The sequence below is a fragment of the Argiope bruennichi genome, chromosome 4, assembly GCF_947563725.1.
Source record: "Argiope bruennichi chromosome 4, qqArgBrue1.1, whole genome shotgun sequence".
Taxonomy (NCBI): domain Eukaryota; kingdom Metazoa; phylum Arthropoda; class Arachnida; order Araneae; family Araneidae; genus Argiope; species Argiope bruennichi.
Window position 1 is genome coordinate 5,757,527 of NC_079154.1, and position 21,315 is coordinate 5,778,841.

The following is a 21,315-nucleotide window of genomic DNA, read 5'->3' on the forward strand; positions in this document are numbered from 1 at the left end:
GGAGATCTGGACCCCCTTTGTTTACATAAAATGTTATTATTATTATAAATTAATACATAAAATGCGTACAATTAATTATTTGTAATTCTTAAACACTCTGCCCAATTGCATGTCATTTTCTATAACAATCTATGACATTCAGATATTAGGTATTATTAATAAGATAACAGCCCTATGGGAACATTTTCTAATAACCAGTCATTGTGATAAATTGATTAATAACTTTTACTTCCTATTATTAATAATAAGTAGTTAATCACATTAAACGTAACAAACGTATTTCCTCATAGCCATCAATGGAATCTGAATATTTCAGACCATCAAAATATGTTGTTCATAATAACGTGAAAGCTAAGAAAAGAAAGCATTTAAAAAAAATATATATATTATATGTGAGGCTTTAAAGCGTATTTATTTGTAACATGTAAAAAAATTATTGCATTATTTGTAACTTTTTAAAAAATTATTACAATATAAATCATAGTAGGTTGTCATAATATATCCAAAAATAAAATTTAAATCATCAAATAGTTGAATAAATCCCAAATCATTCCAAAATGTTAAATATTTCCTCAAAAATTGCTTAAAATAAACAAAAATAATAAAATTTCTTGGTTTGTGATATGTGGCTAAGTTTTGCAAGATTTCCTTTTTGAAAAAAAATGTTATAAACGATTTGAATTTTTGAATAAAACAGATTGAATATCTATCATGAAACAAAAATATATTAGTTGGAAAACGGTCCCCCCCCCCCGGAAGTGAAAAAAAAAATGAGTATGTTCCTCTAAAAAGAGTTATAAAGTGAAACCGTCCGTTTTGTTTCAAAATTCATAAAATAATTTATTAAAAATCTAATAAATACATCAAACAGATCTTCAACTAAGAAATAAGGCTGCATAACTACTCTTTAAATACTGGATTTGACTATTAAAAGAAATGTAATTTTCAATTTTTTTTCAAAATTCATAAAAAAAAAATAATGAACATCGTGAGGAACTATACCAAATATGAACAATATTATATATATGTATATATATATAATAGATTTTAATTTTTGAGATTTGTAGTAAGATGATTTTGCCAAATTTAGAATTTAAAAAAAAACATTTAAAGTTCCAAATTACAGTTAAAATGTTAATTATGAAAATGTAAAAATCAATATAACGTCCCCTAAAAAGTAAAAAAAAAAAATAGATGGCTTTATAAAGATAACAATGGATAAAAATATTGAATATATGATTATTTCGCAAAAATCGACTTGTCAATATATTGATTAATCTTAATTTGTTAAACACGATTTTATTCAAATGAAATAAGACCACTAAATTTGAAAAACATAAATTATAACATTATTAATACGGGAGTAGATACGCGAAATACTACAAGGAAGCCTGCAAATAAATAAAAAATAAAGGATAGAATACAGCAAACCACATTCTAAGTAATAAACACCAAGTTGCAGAAGCACTATCATTTCCCACCATCCAAAACCCAGACAAAAAAAAGTCTAATCCAGCCCATGACTGCCCCCACTCCAAACGATAGTACACCAAGATATACAGCCGTCTTCATGCGTAAATGAATAAATAAAACGTGGTTAACATTACTTAACGAAAATCTCCCAACAGCAGGATTCTCCGCTCCAAATCACGTTTTGGGGAGAGAAAAAAGAGAGCCCATAACATTTCCGGCGCTAGCTGCAATCCATGGGCAAGCCTCATGAATTCATTAGAATGCCAGGTAGCACCCAAGCCTGAAGGCTTGTTAGGACGGTGGCGGTGGGTAAATTGCAAGCTTGATGCCAGATTGTTTACAGTCCTGACGTTTTTGAGACGTATAAACAGAGAGAGTATCAGGTGCACGGGAACCTTAACCCGAGGATCGCGCATTTGCATAATCGAGTCAGGGGCCCGGTTCAGTAAGATGACTCGTGTTTACATGTAACGTATAGCCTTCTAATGAAGTGATATTTATCTCTGCCTCTCTTAACAAGGCCCAAGGATTTCGCCAGCGAGAATTAGTGGTTGGCTCTATTTTTAACCTGAGAAAGCGAGCTTGGACGCTTTATGGGAGAGGATTATGTACGGTCTTCTTTCCATTAAGAGACGGTTCGTTAGTATGCTCAAACAGTCAGTGAAAAAAAGTTTTTCAGATGGGTGATTTCTGTTTCGAGAAAGTCATTTAATATAAGGTTGCTTACCTGGAATGTAACAGCTGCCTGCTTGCGTTAACATTTTACTCTAAATTTTAAGGTTTCCTTCCTGTTCTTGTTATGAAGGTGTTAATCTTAATTTTCAGTATAATACCGTAGCCGTGATGCTTTGGATTCACTCATACATCAATATTTTCATCCGTATTTTACATGTAATAAATTAAAAAGAAATCGCCTATATTTAAAATAACTTTATGAAGAAACAAGGACCGTGGCGGCCTGCTGGTAAGATGTCGGCTTCGGAACCGGAGGGACTCAGGTTTGAGACCGGATTCCACCGAAGAACCGTCGTGTAAGCGGGTCTGGAACACGTAAAATCCGTCGGGGCTAAACGTCCTCCAACTGGTGTAGTGTCGAAGCTTGGAGAGGGGGTGCCAGTTCAAGTATCGCCCTCGTCATCTGACGGTAGTTAAAAATTATGAGGTCCGTCCCAAAATAGCCCTAGTGTTGATTTAAATCAGGACTTAATACAACTAAACTAAACGTAGGAAAAAAGAAAGTAGAATCTATAAATATCTCTAATATACCATAGAATATCGGCTAATAATATACGATAATCCAAAAAAAAAAAAACTGTCATTTTGCATAATTGAAGGCGTTTTTTTTTTTCCTTTCTTATTTGTGAAATATAGAAAAAAAAAGTATTTCATTCGACAAAAAACATCGACCAAGCAATTAACTACTCTTCTTGCCTCTCAGAGCTCGGAAAATAAATCGTTTGTCTCCTGAAACAATAACTCAAAATCTCATTGACCTATAAAGATGAAATTTCGTAAATACTAAATTTTGGACGAAATTCGTTTACAGGAAACTTCTGTTCTTCGGTCCATTTCCATGTGATCACAATAATTCAAAAACGAAACGGCTGGATGTATGAAATAGAGTACTAAGGATTGATCTGTAGGATTATGGACTTGAATCAAAGAATTGACAACCTATGGATATGTATATTTGCGAATATAGGGTTTGTCAGTCCTATTATACGAGTGCATTCACTTTGAATTGAAATTTAGGACAAATGTTAGATAATTCTGAAAACTAAAATGGAAAATAGTAACTCGTCATTCAAAATAAGCCGATTATAAGCAGAATTAAATGCTTATAGCAATAATGAAAGTGAATATTAAAACATATACAAAATATTTCATTCAAAAAATGTTGGTAGCAGTTGAAATGGCAAGTCTATTATTATACGAATTCGAATTAAAATAATAATAAAATTACCAAATAATATATCAGTTATAGATGAAATATCGTCCAAAGGCATATTGCATTTCTTTATAAAGTTGCTATAAAATTTATATTTCAAGAAAACATTGTCAGCATTATTTCCACCATTTTAGAAGAATTAAATATTTTCATTAAAACTATTTTTTATTAACCTGCACGAAAAAAAAAATAATGACCAAATTAAGTCACAAATCAAATAATTCTCAAAAAAAGAATTAACAAAGATTTAGTGCTTGGATCATTTAAAGAAACACAAATGCATATTCTTACTGTAACAAACCGACTAAATAAAACAAGAAGAGAAAAGAAGAAGAAAAAAAAACTTTTAGTATTCCACAACTCATCAGAGGTACCGATTAATTGTATTTGTGTAAAGTTTCGAAGCTCGCGTTTTTCTTTTTCTGTTTTCCTCTAATTTGGAGTTTTTCGAAGTCGACTTCAAAGCTCAACAGTGAAGTTTCAACTCCCCCAGGCAAACGCAGTCATTATCGTTGCTTTTCGCCACAAACACCCTCGGAATAGTGAAACGAACTCAATACTTTTCTTCGCTCTCCACTTTTTCGTCGCTAACGAAGAGAGACGCTTGTTTGTGGCATTGACTTAAAATGACATGATCTGCTCTCTCTGAACTTCGAACTTTTTATTCATTTTCTTTCATCTTTCTATGTTCGACAAAAAGAAATAGACAGCAACGTAATATTTGGAAATGTTTTTTTTTTTTTTGTCTGTTTGTTTTTAAATTTATAATATTCTTTGCCTTGAATATTTTTTTTTCTTACTTTCTCGTACACAAAGTACAGTATTTCGTCAAAAAAATTCAAAAAAGAGTTTGAAATCGTCACGATACAAATCTACCTGAGTATGAAAAATGCAAATATGGTTTTTTTGTCTGTCAGTGAACACGATTCCTAAAAAATGCTTTGAACTAGATGGATACAATTTTATATGTGATCTTCACATTAAATTTGAAGATTTCTATCAAATTTTGAATGCAATTTGCATGGAAAAATTAAAAATTTGTCTGCCTGTCCGAAGGGAGGCGAACAAGATAACTGTAAGAGGCAAAGAGCAGGATATATAAAATTTGGTATACAGTTTTAGCATCCATCAAGAGATTAACTGACTATCTATCTGCAAATTAGCACGCATTTAAACGCTATAATTAAAAATTCAATAAATTAGATAAATTAAATTTGGTATGAATTAACTAATAACTAATATCGTAGTTCTGTGTCATATTTTGGTTTCAATCATCAACAAAAAGGACTTCAAAAATATATATTACGCTTTCTTCAATATATTACATAGTACATAATGACCTTGCACAAGGTCAAAAACTTGCATTCATGATCTTGTGTAAGGTTATCAAATTGTATTCATGACCGTGCATAAGATCAACAATATTTATGCGGAGGATGGAGAGCATAATATATTTATTTGGAAACTGATTCAAGGCAACTTCGATTCGAATACATCCACTTTAATGATATTGTTGATACAAAATAATGCCCCAAAATTTAAAAACTTGAAAAAAATTATATATTTATGAAAAGATTACCTTACATAAATATTTATTAAAAACAGGTATTGTTAATATCGGGATCACGAGACTAGTCCTTCGTATGATTTAACTCCCTCAAGGGTTGATATACGATAAGATAATCGTATTTTCGGAAATTTCCATTATGCCTTGACTTTGACTTCCGCCCCTTAGAGGCATTTTTTTTTTCCCCTCTCACCTTATTTTTCTGAAATAAACACCTCCTGGGTCATGCACATGTATTTGAGACTAACAGTATGTACCAAATTTCACCTAAATCTCTCAAATTAGGGGTTACTATAAATGCAGTTTTTGATTCCTTCTACATTATTGTGAGTGCAGCCCCACATATAGGAGGGCAAGTATTTCGAAGCATCTTTAATCTGAATTTACTAGACTTTCAAAAAACATTAAATGGTTTTATAAGACTATTTTGGAACTATAGTGAAAAATCAATCCTGTTAACAAAGTTTGTAAATATCAATGTAATTAAATAGGTAATATAAAATGATTATCGAAAATTTATCCACTTGGTACTATTAGTGCTAATGCAAAATCTCCAGTTATAGTTAACGGAAGTTGTTTAGTTTTTCCTATCTATTTTCGCATATAGAGTATCATGTCGGAGAAGAAAAATATAAAAATAAATAAATATATAAATAAATAAATATAAAATATATATAAATAAATATATTGATTACTTCTTATATTTTTCAATTTTAACTATCAAAAAAAATCTTGAATTGCGCAATTCATGAGAAATAACTTTGTTAACTCAATTGAACGTCCTAGACATTGATTACAGTACATACGTTGAAGAATATTTTATGATTTTAATAATTCTTTTGAAGGTTTTAAAGAATAATCTACAAATATAAAACCACTAATCCATCGAATATGCTAATGTTTTATAAAACAGAACATTTGTTCAAATTATAAGGCAGGGTGTTGATTTGTTCTTCCATGAAAATAAAAAATATACATATAAATATATAAAAATAAAAAAAAGTCGTAAAATTATAACTTTAATGGATAACAATTACTATCAGATGCCAAAAACAGAAGCTATTTGTTTTCTTTGTATTCTAATTACTAAATTCGAAATAAAATTATTTTCAGATAATTTTAAAAATACCCAATGCAACAGCTTTTTCAATTAAATTGCTCTTTCACAATAATTATCCTACTTGATTTCAAAGGCCTGATATTTTACCATCATTCCCCAATGCCGAGCCAAAATTGATTCTCCAATACCTAACAGAAGGAAACGCCTACACAAGGACCTCCCAGAAGAGTAAACATGAAAAAATAAAATGAATATAAAAAAGGCTCCTGCCGACAAGATCAAATCAACGCGATCAACGCGAATTGCATCATGCGTGGCAAACTCACATCACCATGAAGCATCACTGGGCACCGCCATTTAAAACACTTTCAGTATTAGCTTCTATCGCGAAATTCAATTTCCGAAATAGAGAGAATGGCATGTGCCTTAACCTCTGGACGAATCAATAGAAGAACATGAAAACGGCAGGTATCATTCGGTAGTAGCACCACAAACAAGGCATTTTATTGTTCTAACATTACACTGTAAATACTGCAGACGTTTTTTTAAGGGGCTATAAAATCATTATTTATGCACACATTCACTCCCCTGCTACTCAGACCTCCCACCCAAGAGACCTGGAAGCAAGCATACACCAATCGGTTGGTAGCTTTTGAAAGCAATTACAGTAATTTCCCCGTGGTGTCCCTATTTTAGTGGGCCCCAGGTGATAGTTGGGGGCTTGGGGAATTGCCACCCCCATCTAATCACAAATGGAAATGACACAGAGGAGGGGTGGGAAGAGGGCTTTTCATTTCTTTCTGCGAAGAATGGCAGTTCGGCGGTCAACATGAAAGATCTACCACCTCTAATATAAACAAGAAGGGTGCCTCGCCCTGAAGGAACTAATAACACTGGTGGCCAGAAACGAATTAAACTTCGTGAGAGAAGTGGGGAAAGCACTGGCTTTATTAGCACAGTAGAAGGAAAGGCCTGAAACCAAGTGTATTTTACACATTAGTTTATAGCTTTATATGAATTCACTATTACACTCTTGGGAAATGTATTGCTGATGGCAAATTTGAGAACTCCCCATAAAATAAATTGCTTTACGGTCACTTTATAAATGGAATTGTTGAAATCCAATTTTCCGAAAGACACACCTGATCAGAATTTTTTACTCAATCTACATGTCAAAACAGAAAAATATACAAATTTCCCTTGTTCAAAACTTAATCGATTCTGTAGAGCAATATAAAATTTTATTTGTTCACAACGGAATCTTGCAATGTATTGCCTCAAAAATGTAACTGAATTATATATCACTGTCCAAGCATTTTAATAAATTTTTTGCAAGTAATATCATGCCATCCTTTATATTTTTATCTCATTACAATTTAAATCTTTAAAATTAAAGAAAAATAACTTTTTTTCGTAAAATAAAAGGTATTTAAATTTATTTCAAGATCTTATAAAAATCAGTTAAGTAAAAGATTAAACCGTCTCTAAATTCCTCTAGCAAAGAGTAAATGGCCTTTCATTAAATTCCTGAACGTAAACAAGTCATTTAGCTAAACTTCATTAAAAATCGAAATACTTCGTGTCACAGTCAAATAAAGTAATATATTCTTAGTCCCACGAAAAATCTAATTACGCGCGATACTAAAACTATAAATCAGCTATCCAATACAACTCACAATGTAAATCTCAATGAAAATCACATATGAAGACATCTCAGGCGACGACTGATGCACCCCCCCCAAATCGTTGCCTATAAATTCCCTATAGCCTGTAAACTCTGACACCGATACATTTTGAATCGCAAATTTCCCTCATCTTTACAAGCGAATTACAAGCTTAAATGATCGCCACTGCGGCCGTTCCTCCTGCAACAGTCCTCTTTCAAAAGACGGATAAATCCGGGAAAGGCATTATCCGGCACACATATAATTCCGATCTACTTAAAATTCACGAAATACATAACTCACCATGCCGGAATTATTATTCCTGACAGCACACCCAACTGCGGTGCGATATTACTACAGAGAGAATCCTAACTCAAAGCATTCTGCACCACCCCTCCTACCTTAGGCCCACCCCCTTTTCTAGGGTCCAGGCACAGACAGTAATTGGATAAAGCGAAACACTGAGTGCATATTGCCGCAACCCTGAAAGCACGGCGTTGAGATGAATTTTAGGACCAAGCCCCCTTTTGAATAAAGCATTTCCATATTCTTATAAGCTAAACATGGGCGTCGGGAACAATGGGCGACGGGTTTTGATAAACACGCATTTCCATTTTAGCCAGTGACTTTAACACTAATAACCTCGACTTGGAGAACGGATGCAATATATCTGAGTCTGTAGATGAAGTGCCCATGTAAAGAGTTTGTGTAAAGTCAGGCTTTAAAGGGATGACAGAGGTTAAATGTTTCAACAGTGAATAAGCGTTGATTACACCATACAATCCATGGAAGGTGGCGGACCGGGAGGATGCGCATACTACATCAAGGGACAAATATATCGTAATCTGTTGAGATAAGAAATAAAAGGAAAGAAGTCTAAAATAAATCACCATATTTATTTTGATATTTTCAATGTTTATAGAATAAATTCAACAATAATTTTATTTATACAAATAAAACTCTACAGTTTCTAAAAACAACTCTTAAAAATGCATTAAAAAGTAGAAACCGTTTTACTTTTTAATTTTAATTATTTCCTATTTTTTGATTCTCATTTATATTCAATATTATAAATACAACGGAGTCTCAAAATTAATTTTTCATAAATTCATCATCAACCAGCGTATATAATCAAAATAACCTATTGATTGATTATTTTCTAAAAATATTTAAATATTTTATTTTCATCGAAAATAAATAAATACATAACATTTTAAAAACATACAGCATCAGTGAGTATTTGATTACACAACTCCATCTTTGCAAACATGAAAGAAGCCAAGTGAAATAAATTAATTTAATAAATAGAAAATCGGCTAAAAAATAATTGCATTTTCATTTAACTCCTCTAATGCTGAAGCAAACCTACAGTATTTAATTAATAATAACTATGCCGTTACTTTTAAAAAATATAATTCTGTACGTAAACGATTTAGTATTATTTAATTTATGAAAGAAACGCTACATACTATAGTCATAGAAAAGTTACATAATGACTGAATATTACCCAACCATGCAACTACAATTAAATAATGCTCACCCCAAGAAATGAAAACAAATGTTCTCAACGCCCATTTAGCAATAACAATAGTTCCATAATTTTATAAAAGATTTTTTTTCCGAAGTGCAACAGCTTGGTCAAATAAGGAACATCAGGTCTATATAATACTCCTGGCAATTTTATCAAATTTAATTCTATAGGACTATACACAATTATCCTAACGTTTCATAAAATCCTAATATTTAGCCTCTCAAACATTTACAAAAATCCTCCGATAAATTAATTTAATTGTCAGAAATATCTTTTCATTCAAATGAAATGGAATTTATACAACAGAATGTAAAATTATTTCCATGCAAGCTTAAAATTTTACAAATGGCTCTTAAACTAAAGTTCATTGTATTCACAGCATGTCAATTTATGGAAAATATTATCATTTTCCACTATCTCGGATAAAAATCAACAACATTGAAACTTTCAAACAACTTCCATCAATTGTCACCTTGAAATGACAGTGGTTTGATTTTAAATATTTAGGTTCTTTCGGATTTGTAATATATGTCAGAATATAACTTAATGAATTCCTGTGAATTCGAAAAGCCTTTAATAATACTTGCTTTGAAGTTTAACCACGATTATATAACTGATTTTAAAAGTATTTCCTATTGAGATTCAATGGCTGAAATATTGTCACACGTACTGTTTAATGTGAGTATTTGTATCGCAATGAATGCGAGTATTTATACTCCCCTAATATATAAAGGCAATATATTCTAGTACATCAAATGTAATAAAATCATTCCTAAAGTTTTGTTCTACTCTTGAAAGAGTAGTTAGTAAACTATAATATCGCAAACTACATTGTCTTCTTTCTTTTCTTCAAATTGCCGTATGCAAAATTTATTTAATTATTTATTCGATAACTAAATTAAATTAATTTAAATAAATTCACAAATTTATGTTGTACAGATCTCATATACTCTGAACAGTAGTCAAGTAAGACAAACTCCGTCTTCAAATTTTGACTCGCCATTTAATGCTGCAGTTGAGTATCTGCTGATAAACCACCGAGGTCCTACATGTAGTTCGCCCATCACGAGAAAGGCGACTGTCAATTAACCATTATAAAGATACGAAATGATATCAAATTTATTATTACCAATAGGTTTTTAACCATTTCTTTGCTTTGTTAGCCTAATCGCTTTAAAGATTACAGTGAAAACTAGATTAATGATCTCCAATCTTGGCGAACATTTGGCATTTAAGTTAGTGATGAACATGAAAATGCAAGAATTATAGCCCTATCTATTAGGAAATAGAATTTTTCTAGAAAATTCCTTATGATATCATGTATATATTCTCATAAGTTACTTAATTATTTCAGTAACATTATTTTATAAGTTAAGAGATGTAAGAACCAGTCGTATTTATAATAACCCTATTATTTCTCTGCGATCGGCTCTCTGTTCAGAAATCTTTCTTTCTTCAGTGAATACATTCGTTTCTATGATGTCGAAGGTCAATCGCTCTTTCGTATTACATGCTCTAAAATAATAATGCTCTAATTAAAATATCACTTCAATATATTTAACAATATTGAATTAACGGGATATTTAGATAGATAATAATTTTATATTTTTTATGAATAATATTTAAAGTAGTATATATTAGTACGAACACAGGAAAAAAATAATTTACAGAAGCATAGTTATTTATCAATGATTTTGAAGCAATTTTAGTGCACAATTAAATCACGGAAACGAAATTGTTTCGTAATTATATACCAGTGTTCAATAATATTAAATAAGCTGTCATAAACTACTTTATTACTATGAATAGCTTTACATTCTGAATATCAAATCAATCTGTATTAGAAGAAGAGAGGAAAGTACTCACCAGTACCGCCACCGGGACACCTGTGCAGAGCTACATGTCCTGCTCGAGTCCAGTTCCAAAAGAGGCCGCGGGCCTCTGTAGGGAAACAGGACATGGTGGCTTGTGGGTCATCTTCGCGATTATCTGGACTCCAACGAGACAAGTGGACGGTCGATGGCTCTGTTAAGAAATAAACGGAAACCATAAGATCAAATCATACTCGAAAATCGTAAATGAAATCGAGTTTTAGGGATGAGGAATTGCGAAGAAGAATATAAAATATTTTTTTATATTGTCGTCGACAAGCATTACCACACACACACACATATATATATATATATAACCCTCGCTTTTTAAATTGCACATAATGCACATTTTGAAAACAAATGTCAATAAATATTTAGAAAAGCAAATATATACATAAAAATGGGTATTTTTACTATGGGAAAAATGTTTTAAACTAAAAAACAGTTATAGAAAAAAAGATGCGATTTGAATCAACAATGTATCGTATGATTTGAATAAAGAAATATTTATCTTTTAAAATCCTGCATAAGAAATTTACATTCATCGTGCTTTATTTTTACTTTGACGGAGTTTAAAAAAAGTTTTTTCTAATCCAAAGGTACCTGTTGGTAATCAGTTCAATTATCTACTCAGTAATTATTCCTACTCACCGGAGCACTTATTACCTATGACCTATTCAGTAGTTTTTCTTAATTAACAAATTAATTCTTCCGATCTAAATTAAAGATCTAAAACACTTTATTCAACGGAGCCATATCAATAAACAAACGAAAATAACTCGAAAGTTTCAATAAAAAAATAAAAAAAACATTTGTATATTGGATATTAAATTATATTAAAAGAGAAACACTTTTTATTTCTTTATTTGCATCAAATTCATTTTTGATAGTTTTGATTCTTTCAACTCACGCACCTTCAAAAGCATTAATGATAAACTTAAAACAATTTAAAAAACAAAGCAACAAAGAAATTACAGTGCATAATAAAATTCATAGACGTAATTTGTATTTAAACGTATTGTAACACTCTATTCATTACGTACGCCTTCGAGACAAACTTCATTAACTAAACCATCACAGAAAAAGGACAAAAGTTACTTTATTCATGTAAAGAAAGTGGCAATACATGTGTTTCAATCTAGCACTATAATCTTTGTACAAAACAAGCGATAATGAAAGGGAAAGAAAAGAGGCGGAGAAAAGATTTCTGTTGAAAAAGAGTGGCCTATGCAGTGACAAATAAAGCCACGGTGATTGCAATTAAAAGCTAATAAAGTAATCTTTCCTGGGGTGGTATTATCGCGTCAGTGCCTATGATCGCCGATAAAGCCTTTGTCTCAGCTCTGATCTCCAAGTTTGTAACTCTTGCAACTTATGCATAAATGTCAGAACTTGCAGGGAGATTTTTATCTCGTTTTCGCAAATAATCTTTATTTCTTTCAGTTAAGGGAAATCAATTGTTCTAAGCAGTTTTATGCCTTGTCTGTTCCTAACCTTTTAAATTCAATGAACAGAATCATAAATCAAAAAGACAGGTCATAAATCATCTGAGTTAAAGACGGTATTTATTTATATTATTTATGCCATCGCGTAAAGTTTGTTAGATATGTGTTATTTTCTGCATTGGCCAGATTCAGATCAAGTATCGACAATTATCAGTAAAATATAAAAACAGGATTTACGTTGCGTTTCGCTCAATATAGAATTTGCATTCAGATAATTAACCAATGGGAGAAGTCTCCTTAAAAAAATTCTCGCATGCTATGTAATGAATTAATCAGTGGCAGTAGTCACCTCAAAAAAATTCTCGCTTACTCTCTAATGAAATAACCAATGGGAGAAGTCTCCCAAAAAATTTCTCGCATGATCTTTAATAAATTAACCAGTGACAGTAGTCTCCCAAAAAAAAAAAAAAAAAAAAAAAAAATTCTTGCATACTCTCTAATGAATTAACCAATGGGAGGATTCCCCCAAAAAATTTCTCACATTATCTTTAATGAATTAACCAGTGGCAGTAGTCTCTCAAAAAAAATTATCGCATACTCTCCAATGAATTAACCAATGGGAGTAGTCTCCCCCAAAAAAAATTATCGTATACTCTCTAATGAATTAACCAATGGGAGTAGTCTCCCAAAAAAAATTCTCGCATGTTCTTTAATGAATGTTATCTTCGCCTTTCTGCAATAAAATTATGATTTTAGGCAAAGCGGTGAACACAAGGAATGCTCATATTTATTTTTATTTTAGAAGAAAAATGTGTGTTTCATCGCATAAGGAAAAAAGTTGGTAGTTGTGCATGAATGGCATGATGCTGGCGAATAGTTAGGAACTATTGATCTTCGGCGAGAATCCAGCATGTGGTCTTGAAATTTTTTTAGAAGGTGGAGGAGACTATTAATCATTAATATGCGGATACTACACAAATACCGGAAAATCGAGAATGCATTGTGGATGATTTACTTCCGACAGACTAAAATTAAATTTGTCATAAAACTGTAATTGTAGTCACAAGATCATATAATAAATTTAATTTATTTGGATCATTTCGTTTTTGAGTTATTTATATGCATGCGAAAGTACAGACAGACAAAAGATCAGTCCATGGGTAGATTTGGTTCAAAATTGGTACGATTTTTCATTTCATATGCTAAACTTGTGTACTAATTTTTACCTATCTAGCTCTTTATGTTTTGTAGATGGCGAATACTCGAGCAGCCGGACAGAAAGCGATTTCCTTAAAAATTTGATCGAAATATACAAACTTGACTTATATAGCACATTTCGAAGCGTTATCAGTTATCGTGCTCTCGAGATTGAATTTTTGAAGATTACAATGCTTTTTCTTTGTATAAAGTGCTTGTATCAGAGGAAGTAAAAATGACAGAAATCTTAGCATGAATATGATTTGAAAGATCATAAGAAAATATGTTTTGAATTAAAATAAGTCTACCAGCGGTTAATTAGATAACTATATGAGGAACAAAATCGTTATGTTGCTGAGGTTTCAGCCAACATAATAGGGAAAAAAACACCCTAATACAGGAATAGTTAAAAGTGTCTTGACCAGAGTAGATCTACCTCCTCAGAGCTAGCCGCAATATCTAAAATAACGTATCAGAGTCCACATTAAATGCTTATACCAATTCTTCACTGAGATCAAGTTTATTGTAAAACTCTCGAGTTTTCAAATTCGATATTTAAGCTGACATACATAACAACGAGATGTTAATAATTTAACAAATTTACTCCTCCATTCGAGGCAAAATGCAACAAAATTTCATTTACAAAGAGTGTTTTGACGAAGAGTGACACAATAGATAAGTGAATAGAAAGACACTTTTTCAAATATCCTGTAATTTTATTACGACACCAGAGTGATCTACTCTTTTACCGATGGGCGCTACATACTTGTATTATCGAATTAAAATAACCGAATCGATAACGAATTCTAATACAATGATAATATTTCAGTGAGAAAATCGAATTTCGGAATTCATTACGAGGTCTCAACGCATATGCTATTAGGTAAGCGAAATATCATTACGAAAAACGGCCGAGAGCCGCCTCTCTTTTCAACAATAAAAGCGGTGCAAATGTTGAAATGACATTAGGGTTTAATAAATGATGCGACAAATGTATTTTTCTCCCAATTACGCGGATATTTTTGTTAATGGTTTGGTTCCACCGAAAAAAGATTAATGAATTGAAGAGAAGAAGACAGCACTGATGGGTATACAGTTTTATCGTTTCGCTTTATCGATATAATATCGATGGAAGGATTTGGCTCGATGAAAAATATTTCGATATTCCCTTGAAATATGTTTTCCATTGAAGACAGCATATTTCAGTTAAAGCCTGGCTTCATGAAGCTTTAGAGAAATATTTCATTATAAGTGGAAATTTTATTTTTATTACTCTGTTTCAAATATTTTATTTCACTTCTCAAGAGTTAACAAAAAATGTACAGATGTGAAATTAATTATATTCTAAAGCATACATATTGAATATGTCGATAATATGTAAAACAAGATAAGCAGATCAGAAATATATCTGCGATTTTCCATAATCCAATCATTTTTTTTTCATTTAAGTATTTAGAAAAGAATTCGTTTTAGTTTATTCATTAGAAATTACTTTTTTGTTATATTTGACTAAGAAAATGAATTCCTTTGTTTATAATAAAAATGAAAACCAAATTATTCTAAATAATTCATAGAATTGTTTGAAAATAAAATAAATCCTTTAAATTTTAAAGCGCAACGTAAATGTATTGCTTGAAATTGTAAATACACATAAAAATTCTATTAAAAAAAGCTATTAATTCGTGTTTGTCTGATATAAACTGAAATTTTACAAGAAGGATTTGATTTTATGTGCACTGCTTTCATTCAAATTGGTGCTATGCTTTGTATATTTGAAGTCGTTTCTTAAATATCAGGCAATTCTGAATCAATCTGATGCATTCATTTAAATGAAAAACTATTCAAAACTTGATTCACAGTAACTTATATTACCGATCAGACTATCAAAAAAAAAAAAAAAATTCAAGCTTTCATTTAGATGTTTTTTTTAGGTGAAATATTTTAAAAGAAATTATTTCAGAACATAGTATTAAAATAGAATCAGAACATAGTATTAAAATTGTTGAAAAAATGTAAATAAGTAAAAAAATGTCTTTCATATAAAAATTTGAATCATAGCAATATTCATATTGATAATATTATATTCAGAATATGAAATATTCATATTCCATAGCAATATTAATTGCAATTGCAAATGTCTAATACTTCAACAACAGTGTACTTAGAAGAAGGAAAAATGTACAAATATTAATCAGTCATTCAAATATCCACAAAGGATGGATGCAACAACCAATTCAATCCTACGAACAAGAAAAAACACAACTGCTGAAAGCACAATGAAGAAAAAATTACCCTCATTTACCTGCCAAGCTTACGATGCTACAGCAATTTTGTATCGCAGACGGGACTCCATAAATAAGATACTAAGCGGCACCATCCAGTATCGAACCCATCTTTTTACACTCCTTTCAATAATTCCCGATATGATACAACATTAAATGCATTATTACTTTCTTTCGGCTCCATTCCCAGCAGAAAGACCTCGGCGCACTCTCTCATCAGTAATTTGATAGAGACGCACTCAATGTCCTATCTTTCAATACACAGGAAAAAGATAAAAGGTTTAAGATAGGAGATAATGGAGGCCTAATCCCCTGTCCACTGTAGGGTTAGCACACACAATGGCAACAGAAAGTGGAGACCATTCTTCCTGGTCACTACCTGGATGGGCAGCGGCGAGGCATAAAAATAAAGACTATTTTTAGGATCAATGGAATGGAGCAGATATTGATGAAAAGGAAATGGCAGTGGAAAAGTATCTTCCAACCGATCGGGAAATAAATATCCCGTTGCAGTTATAACGACCATTTCTCTAATCAGTTACTAGGATTTTATTTATTTATTTTCAGATAGGTTTATTTCGATAATGTTAATGTCAGTAAATTACTGTCCGTCATTACAAGTTAAATTAATGTCAGTCTTTGAAAATTTAAACTTTATAGGAAGGCTTACAAATTGTTCAAATGCTATATTCATAAAATAAAAAAATAAAAAATGCATATAGGTAATCTGGAAGCACAGGTATGGTCGAAAAGAACTGCTCCTTTTAACTTACAATATCTTTCCAAACATGATAAGATGTCAAGTTTGGTTTAGTTTAGTTTAGTTATATTAACGTCCCGTTTTTAAAGCAACACAAGGGCTACTTTGGGACGGATCTCGTATATTTGAACCGCGATCTGATGATTAAGACAATACCTGAACTGGCAACCCTCTCTCCAAACTTTCACACCACACCAAACTGAGGATGTTTGGCCCTGACGGATTTAACGTGCACCATATCAGCTTACATGACGGGTCTTCGGTAGAATCAGATCTCGAACCTGAAACCCACCGTTCCGAAACTGAGGCCTTACACCAGGCTACCGCGACCCCTCATTAGATGTCAAAGGATGTTATAGGGCAAGAAAGGATATTATAAAATAGCGTCAATTTTATAAACTTATTATTTTAAAGCATGAAAATTCAACTTTTAAATTGCTGAATCGAAAAGTATAATTTGGTATAACTATAATAAAATTTTGTTGCTATAGAAGTTAAATACAAAAAAATAAATGTTTAATTAAATTTCATACAAACATAGTGAATTGCATGAACATATGCTAAAATGTATATCTAATATAAGGCATATTTTTTAACTGATTTACATAATAATTTATTTTGTAAAAACTCGCCCTCGAAAATAAAACTGAATTCTTTCTTATTCTTGTTCCATTGAGCGGCATTGTGTTCCCCTTAAATGCAATGGAACTGTAAACCCTTTAAGAGTTGAAACTCTAAAACAGTGAATTCCAAACAGTGAATATGCCATGGAAACGGGAGAAGAATCCAATAATTTTTTCCCAAGTTACAATGAATTAAAACTATTTAGTAGCGAAATAAATTCAGTGTATAATTTAGCATCTTGGGGATTTTTTTTCTATCAGTTGAACAAATTACTAAGAATTTCTAATCCATTCCATTATTTTCTTTCTTCCTCTCCTAAATTAATTTATTTTCTTCCTTCTCTGTGTATCTGTATTTATTTAAATCTATAGAAATTCACATTTGAAAAAAAAATAACTTTAAAAATAAGGGAAGATAGAAACGAATACCTCCGAGAGAAATAACGGAAAACAACCAACCCATTAACCACGGGAAAACATAATCACAGAAATATTTTGAACATATTCAAGACTTTCTGGGGGATAACTGTAACTTTCTTTCTACTCCCTGCTTTTTGATTACAGGTTCTTGCGAAAGATGATCTCACGCTACGTACAAAGTGATAGAAAAAGAAGTAAAGAGGAAAAAAATTCGAATTCCAACCCCATTGCGTGTCAGATTCTGAAGGAACTCCTCCTTCCTTCTTTTTCTAACTGAAAAACAGTTTCTGCTCTGAAAAATAAAGCTGGAAAAAAAATATCTTCTTCTTGTAATATATATTTTCCGCTTTTTCTCTATTCCAAACATGTTCAGAAACTTTAAAAAAAGAAAGTGAAAAGGTAACAGTAAAAATATACCTAATGCTTAACGCTAGTTTTTAGTAGTGTTGGTGCTTCGCAACCGCCATTACAGCAATAAGTCCAACACATATTTCTTGCTTTCTTTTTTTATAGGTAGGTGTTTATAACGCAGTCACCCCTACACGCAAATTCACCCGACCAGTAGGCGGTATCTGGCAACAAAGAGCAAATCGTTAATCATAACTTTAGAAACAGTTCTCCACAGCAAAATCATACGATGCGCATCGAGACTCGCGTTTACTTGCTTATTTATTTATTTTCTTGGTTTCTTACTTCCACTTGAGAATGCAAGGAGTGAAGAAAATGCAACAACTGTTGTTTATTTTTATGTGCCTTTAGTAAAAGAGGAGTCGCTGTTGAAGTCTTTTATCTTCAACATTACGCATATTTCTTCATTTTTTGCTGGCCCGCGCCTTCTACATGAAGTGAATATAAATTAGGTATTTATACAGAGTTTAAAAGCGGGATATGTTCCCTGCTTTTTTTTTTATTCTACATTTAATTCAGCGTCTTATGTGCCGCAAGTTTCATTATTAACTCCTCTCTAAGAGAAATTTAACTTATTTACCCCTTCTTTTATTTTACTTTCTGCAATGCTTTTAAGTAGATTAGAAAGGGTTTTCTAACGCTAGCATCGGTTCTTAAATATTCAACGTAACGCGTGATTTTTACCGCCTGAAAATAGTTATTTCCTTATCTATTCTTTAAGAATGCCCATGCTCAGGTTAATTTTATTACTCTAATCTAGTTGCTCTTAGTTTAACTTTTCATCTGTTCCTTTTAATGATGAACAAAATTTCTGTTGCAGAAAAATTCATGCGGCTGTAAATAAGTAAAAAGAAAATATTAATACCTTTTAAAAAAACAGTTTTAACGGAGTAGGTATTGAACGATAAATATTAAATAACGCTCTGATAAAAGAAAAATTGTATTAGAATAAATAATTATGAAAAAGATCGACCTTGAATATACAGAATTAAATTTATTAGGGAACTTGCGAGAAATCTTTGGGAAAATCACTCCCACTTATTAAGAAAATATTAATAATGTGATCAAGCAAATGAAATTCTGAGTTTCATTCTTGTAAAATACAACTGCTTCAAAAAAAAAAAAAAAAAAAGCACGGTAGTCTTACAGAGCACATAAAGCACCCTCTATTACATTGCAGACATCATTCATAAACTTCTCAATTTAACATCCTCTTATTTAAAGGACTTAACTTCCGTCGTGCCCTTTATTAGTGACAGCCCCGAAGCGAGTTAGGGGTCGACCTCGTCGCTTTAAAAACTCTGTATTTATGAATCCTGTCACTCAAACTCGTTTTAATTCCGAAATTGATGGGCTCCTTAAACCCAAAATCTGTTGCTCATCCTGAGGAAGATGCCCCATAAACTGCCGCGTTATCGGAACGATTTACGCTTTCCCTTTAAACCCTAAATCTAAGGCGTTTTAAGATTTTACTGCCGTATGTCGCGATTTACTTCTCGCGCACAATGCCTCGAGTCTCGATTACTTTGTTCCTATGGAAGCTGCGAACGAGGATGTCCATTATATCTTAATGTGAATGAAGTCAAAGACAAGGTGGATTTTTATGGCAATTTTTCTTTCTTTCTGACGGTGGTAATGCTTTTTTGTGTCAAAAGCAGGTTTTTTTCCCTCCCTAGTAAGAATGGTTGAAAAGTGGCACGACAGAGATAATGTCTCTGAGATGCCAATCAGTACATGTTGCAGAGGTTTTATTCAAAGAGAAAATGTTGATTGGGTTAAGAATCACAAGGAACCCAAACGCAAAAATGAATCCGACTCACATTATATTGATGTCAACCTACAAAAGAAAGATTACAAAAAGCGTCATTGATACTGACTTTGAAAATAATCAAAGAAAAGGGAAATATAAAACAGATTCAAAAAATTATAATGGAAATAAAAAAAAAGAATTAAAAAAGAAAAGAAAAAGAAAATAATAAAAGAAAATTCCATTGAGCGAAATAATTTTACAAAAAGCATCACTAATGTAGGAAAACTGTAAAACGTTCCGATAAAAATTAAAAATTAAACTATAGAAAATATCGAAACATTTCGCAACTTAGCATAATCCATGTACAACTCTGCTTCCGTTTCCTTTGTTTAAACAAGGTAAGCTTCGCAAAAAGTTATTTCATAGATTTCAATCAACCGCAGTCATTGGTAATTATTTAAATAATAACTTTCAGTAATTTCAGAAAATATTTTTTAAGTAGTTTATTGCCTACGAATATGGAAAACGCGGGCTTTAAGCAAGGTAAAATTTGGATTCGATATTTAATAGATTAGAGAAACAGCTCACAATAATTCAATACATAAGATGTTTATATAAAAAAGAAAAGTACGTCATTTTCGGATTCTTTCTAACACATTTACTTATAAACTAAAAGCTGTTTTAAACTGCATAGGAACTTCATGTATGCTGTGTATCTTCACGTAAAAAAAAAAAAAAAAAAAATATACAGACATGACACAAGCCTAGAACAATAAAAAGCTGAACTTCAAAATAATGTATTGGAACAAACATAAACATCAAGAATTGAAATAAGTGTGATAAGTGCACAATAAAATGGACAAATAAAAAGTTCTGACAATTACAATAAAAAATGCTGACATAATATCGTGGAATTATTTCAAAAAAAGAAAATCAGCCATTCTAAATAATGATAAAATTTGATTCCAAAAACGTTGAAATCCGCATTTTCGCAGAAATATGTCATGTCTGAAAATAGTTACTGTTATTATTAAATCTGGGATTTGCATAAATCAAATAATACCATTACACTTACAATGTCGAATCATCTACATGAGCGCAAGTTCGTTAAATGATACTGATGCATACATACCGAGAAAGTTTCCCAAATATAAATCCACAATTTGAACCTAATTCTTTTAATTTTGTTAAACTTTGATTAAATAAACTAAAGAATTATTTATTATAGTAAACAAAGAAAAAAAAACAAATTTCATAATCTCACTAAAATCGATCGAAATAAATGGATTGCCAGACAAAATTATTTAAAGGAATTT

At 31.4% G+C, this 21,315-nt stretch overlaps 1 protein-coding gene across 10 annotated transcripts in view; it reads right to left on the reverse strand.

Annotated features, from left to right (window-relative positions):
• Positions 1 to 21,315, reverse strand: part of LOC129965741 (latrophilin Cirl-like) — a 716,323-nt gene that overhangs the window by 122,922 nt on the left and 572,086 nt on the right. For all 10 annotated transcript variants that reach the window (XM_056079881.1, XM_056079880.1, XM_056079878.1 and 7 more), the window contains one exon: positions 11,110 to 11,268. In XM_056079881.1, the coding sequence (XP_055935856.1) occupies positions 11,110 to 11,268 (159 nt within the window). The remainder of the gene's footprint in view (positions 1 to 11,109; positions 11,269 to 21,315) is intronic.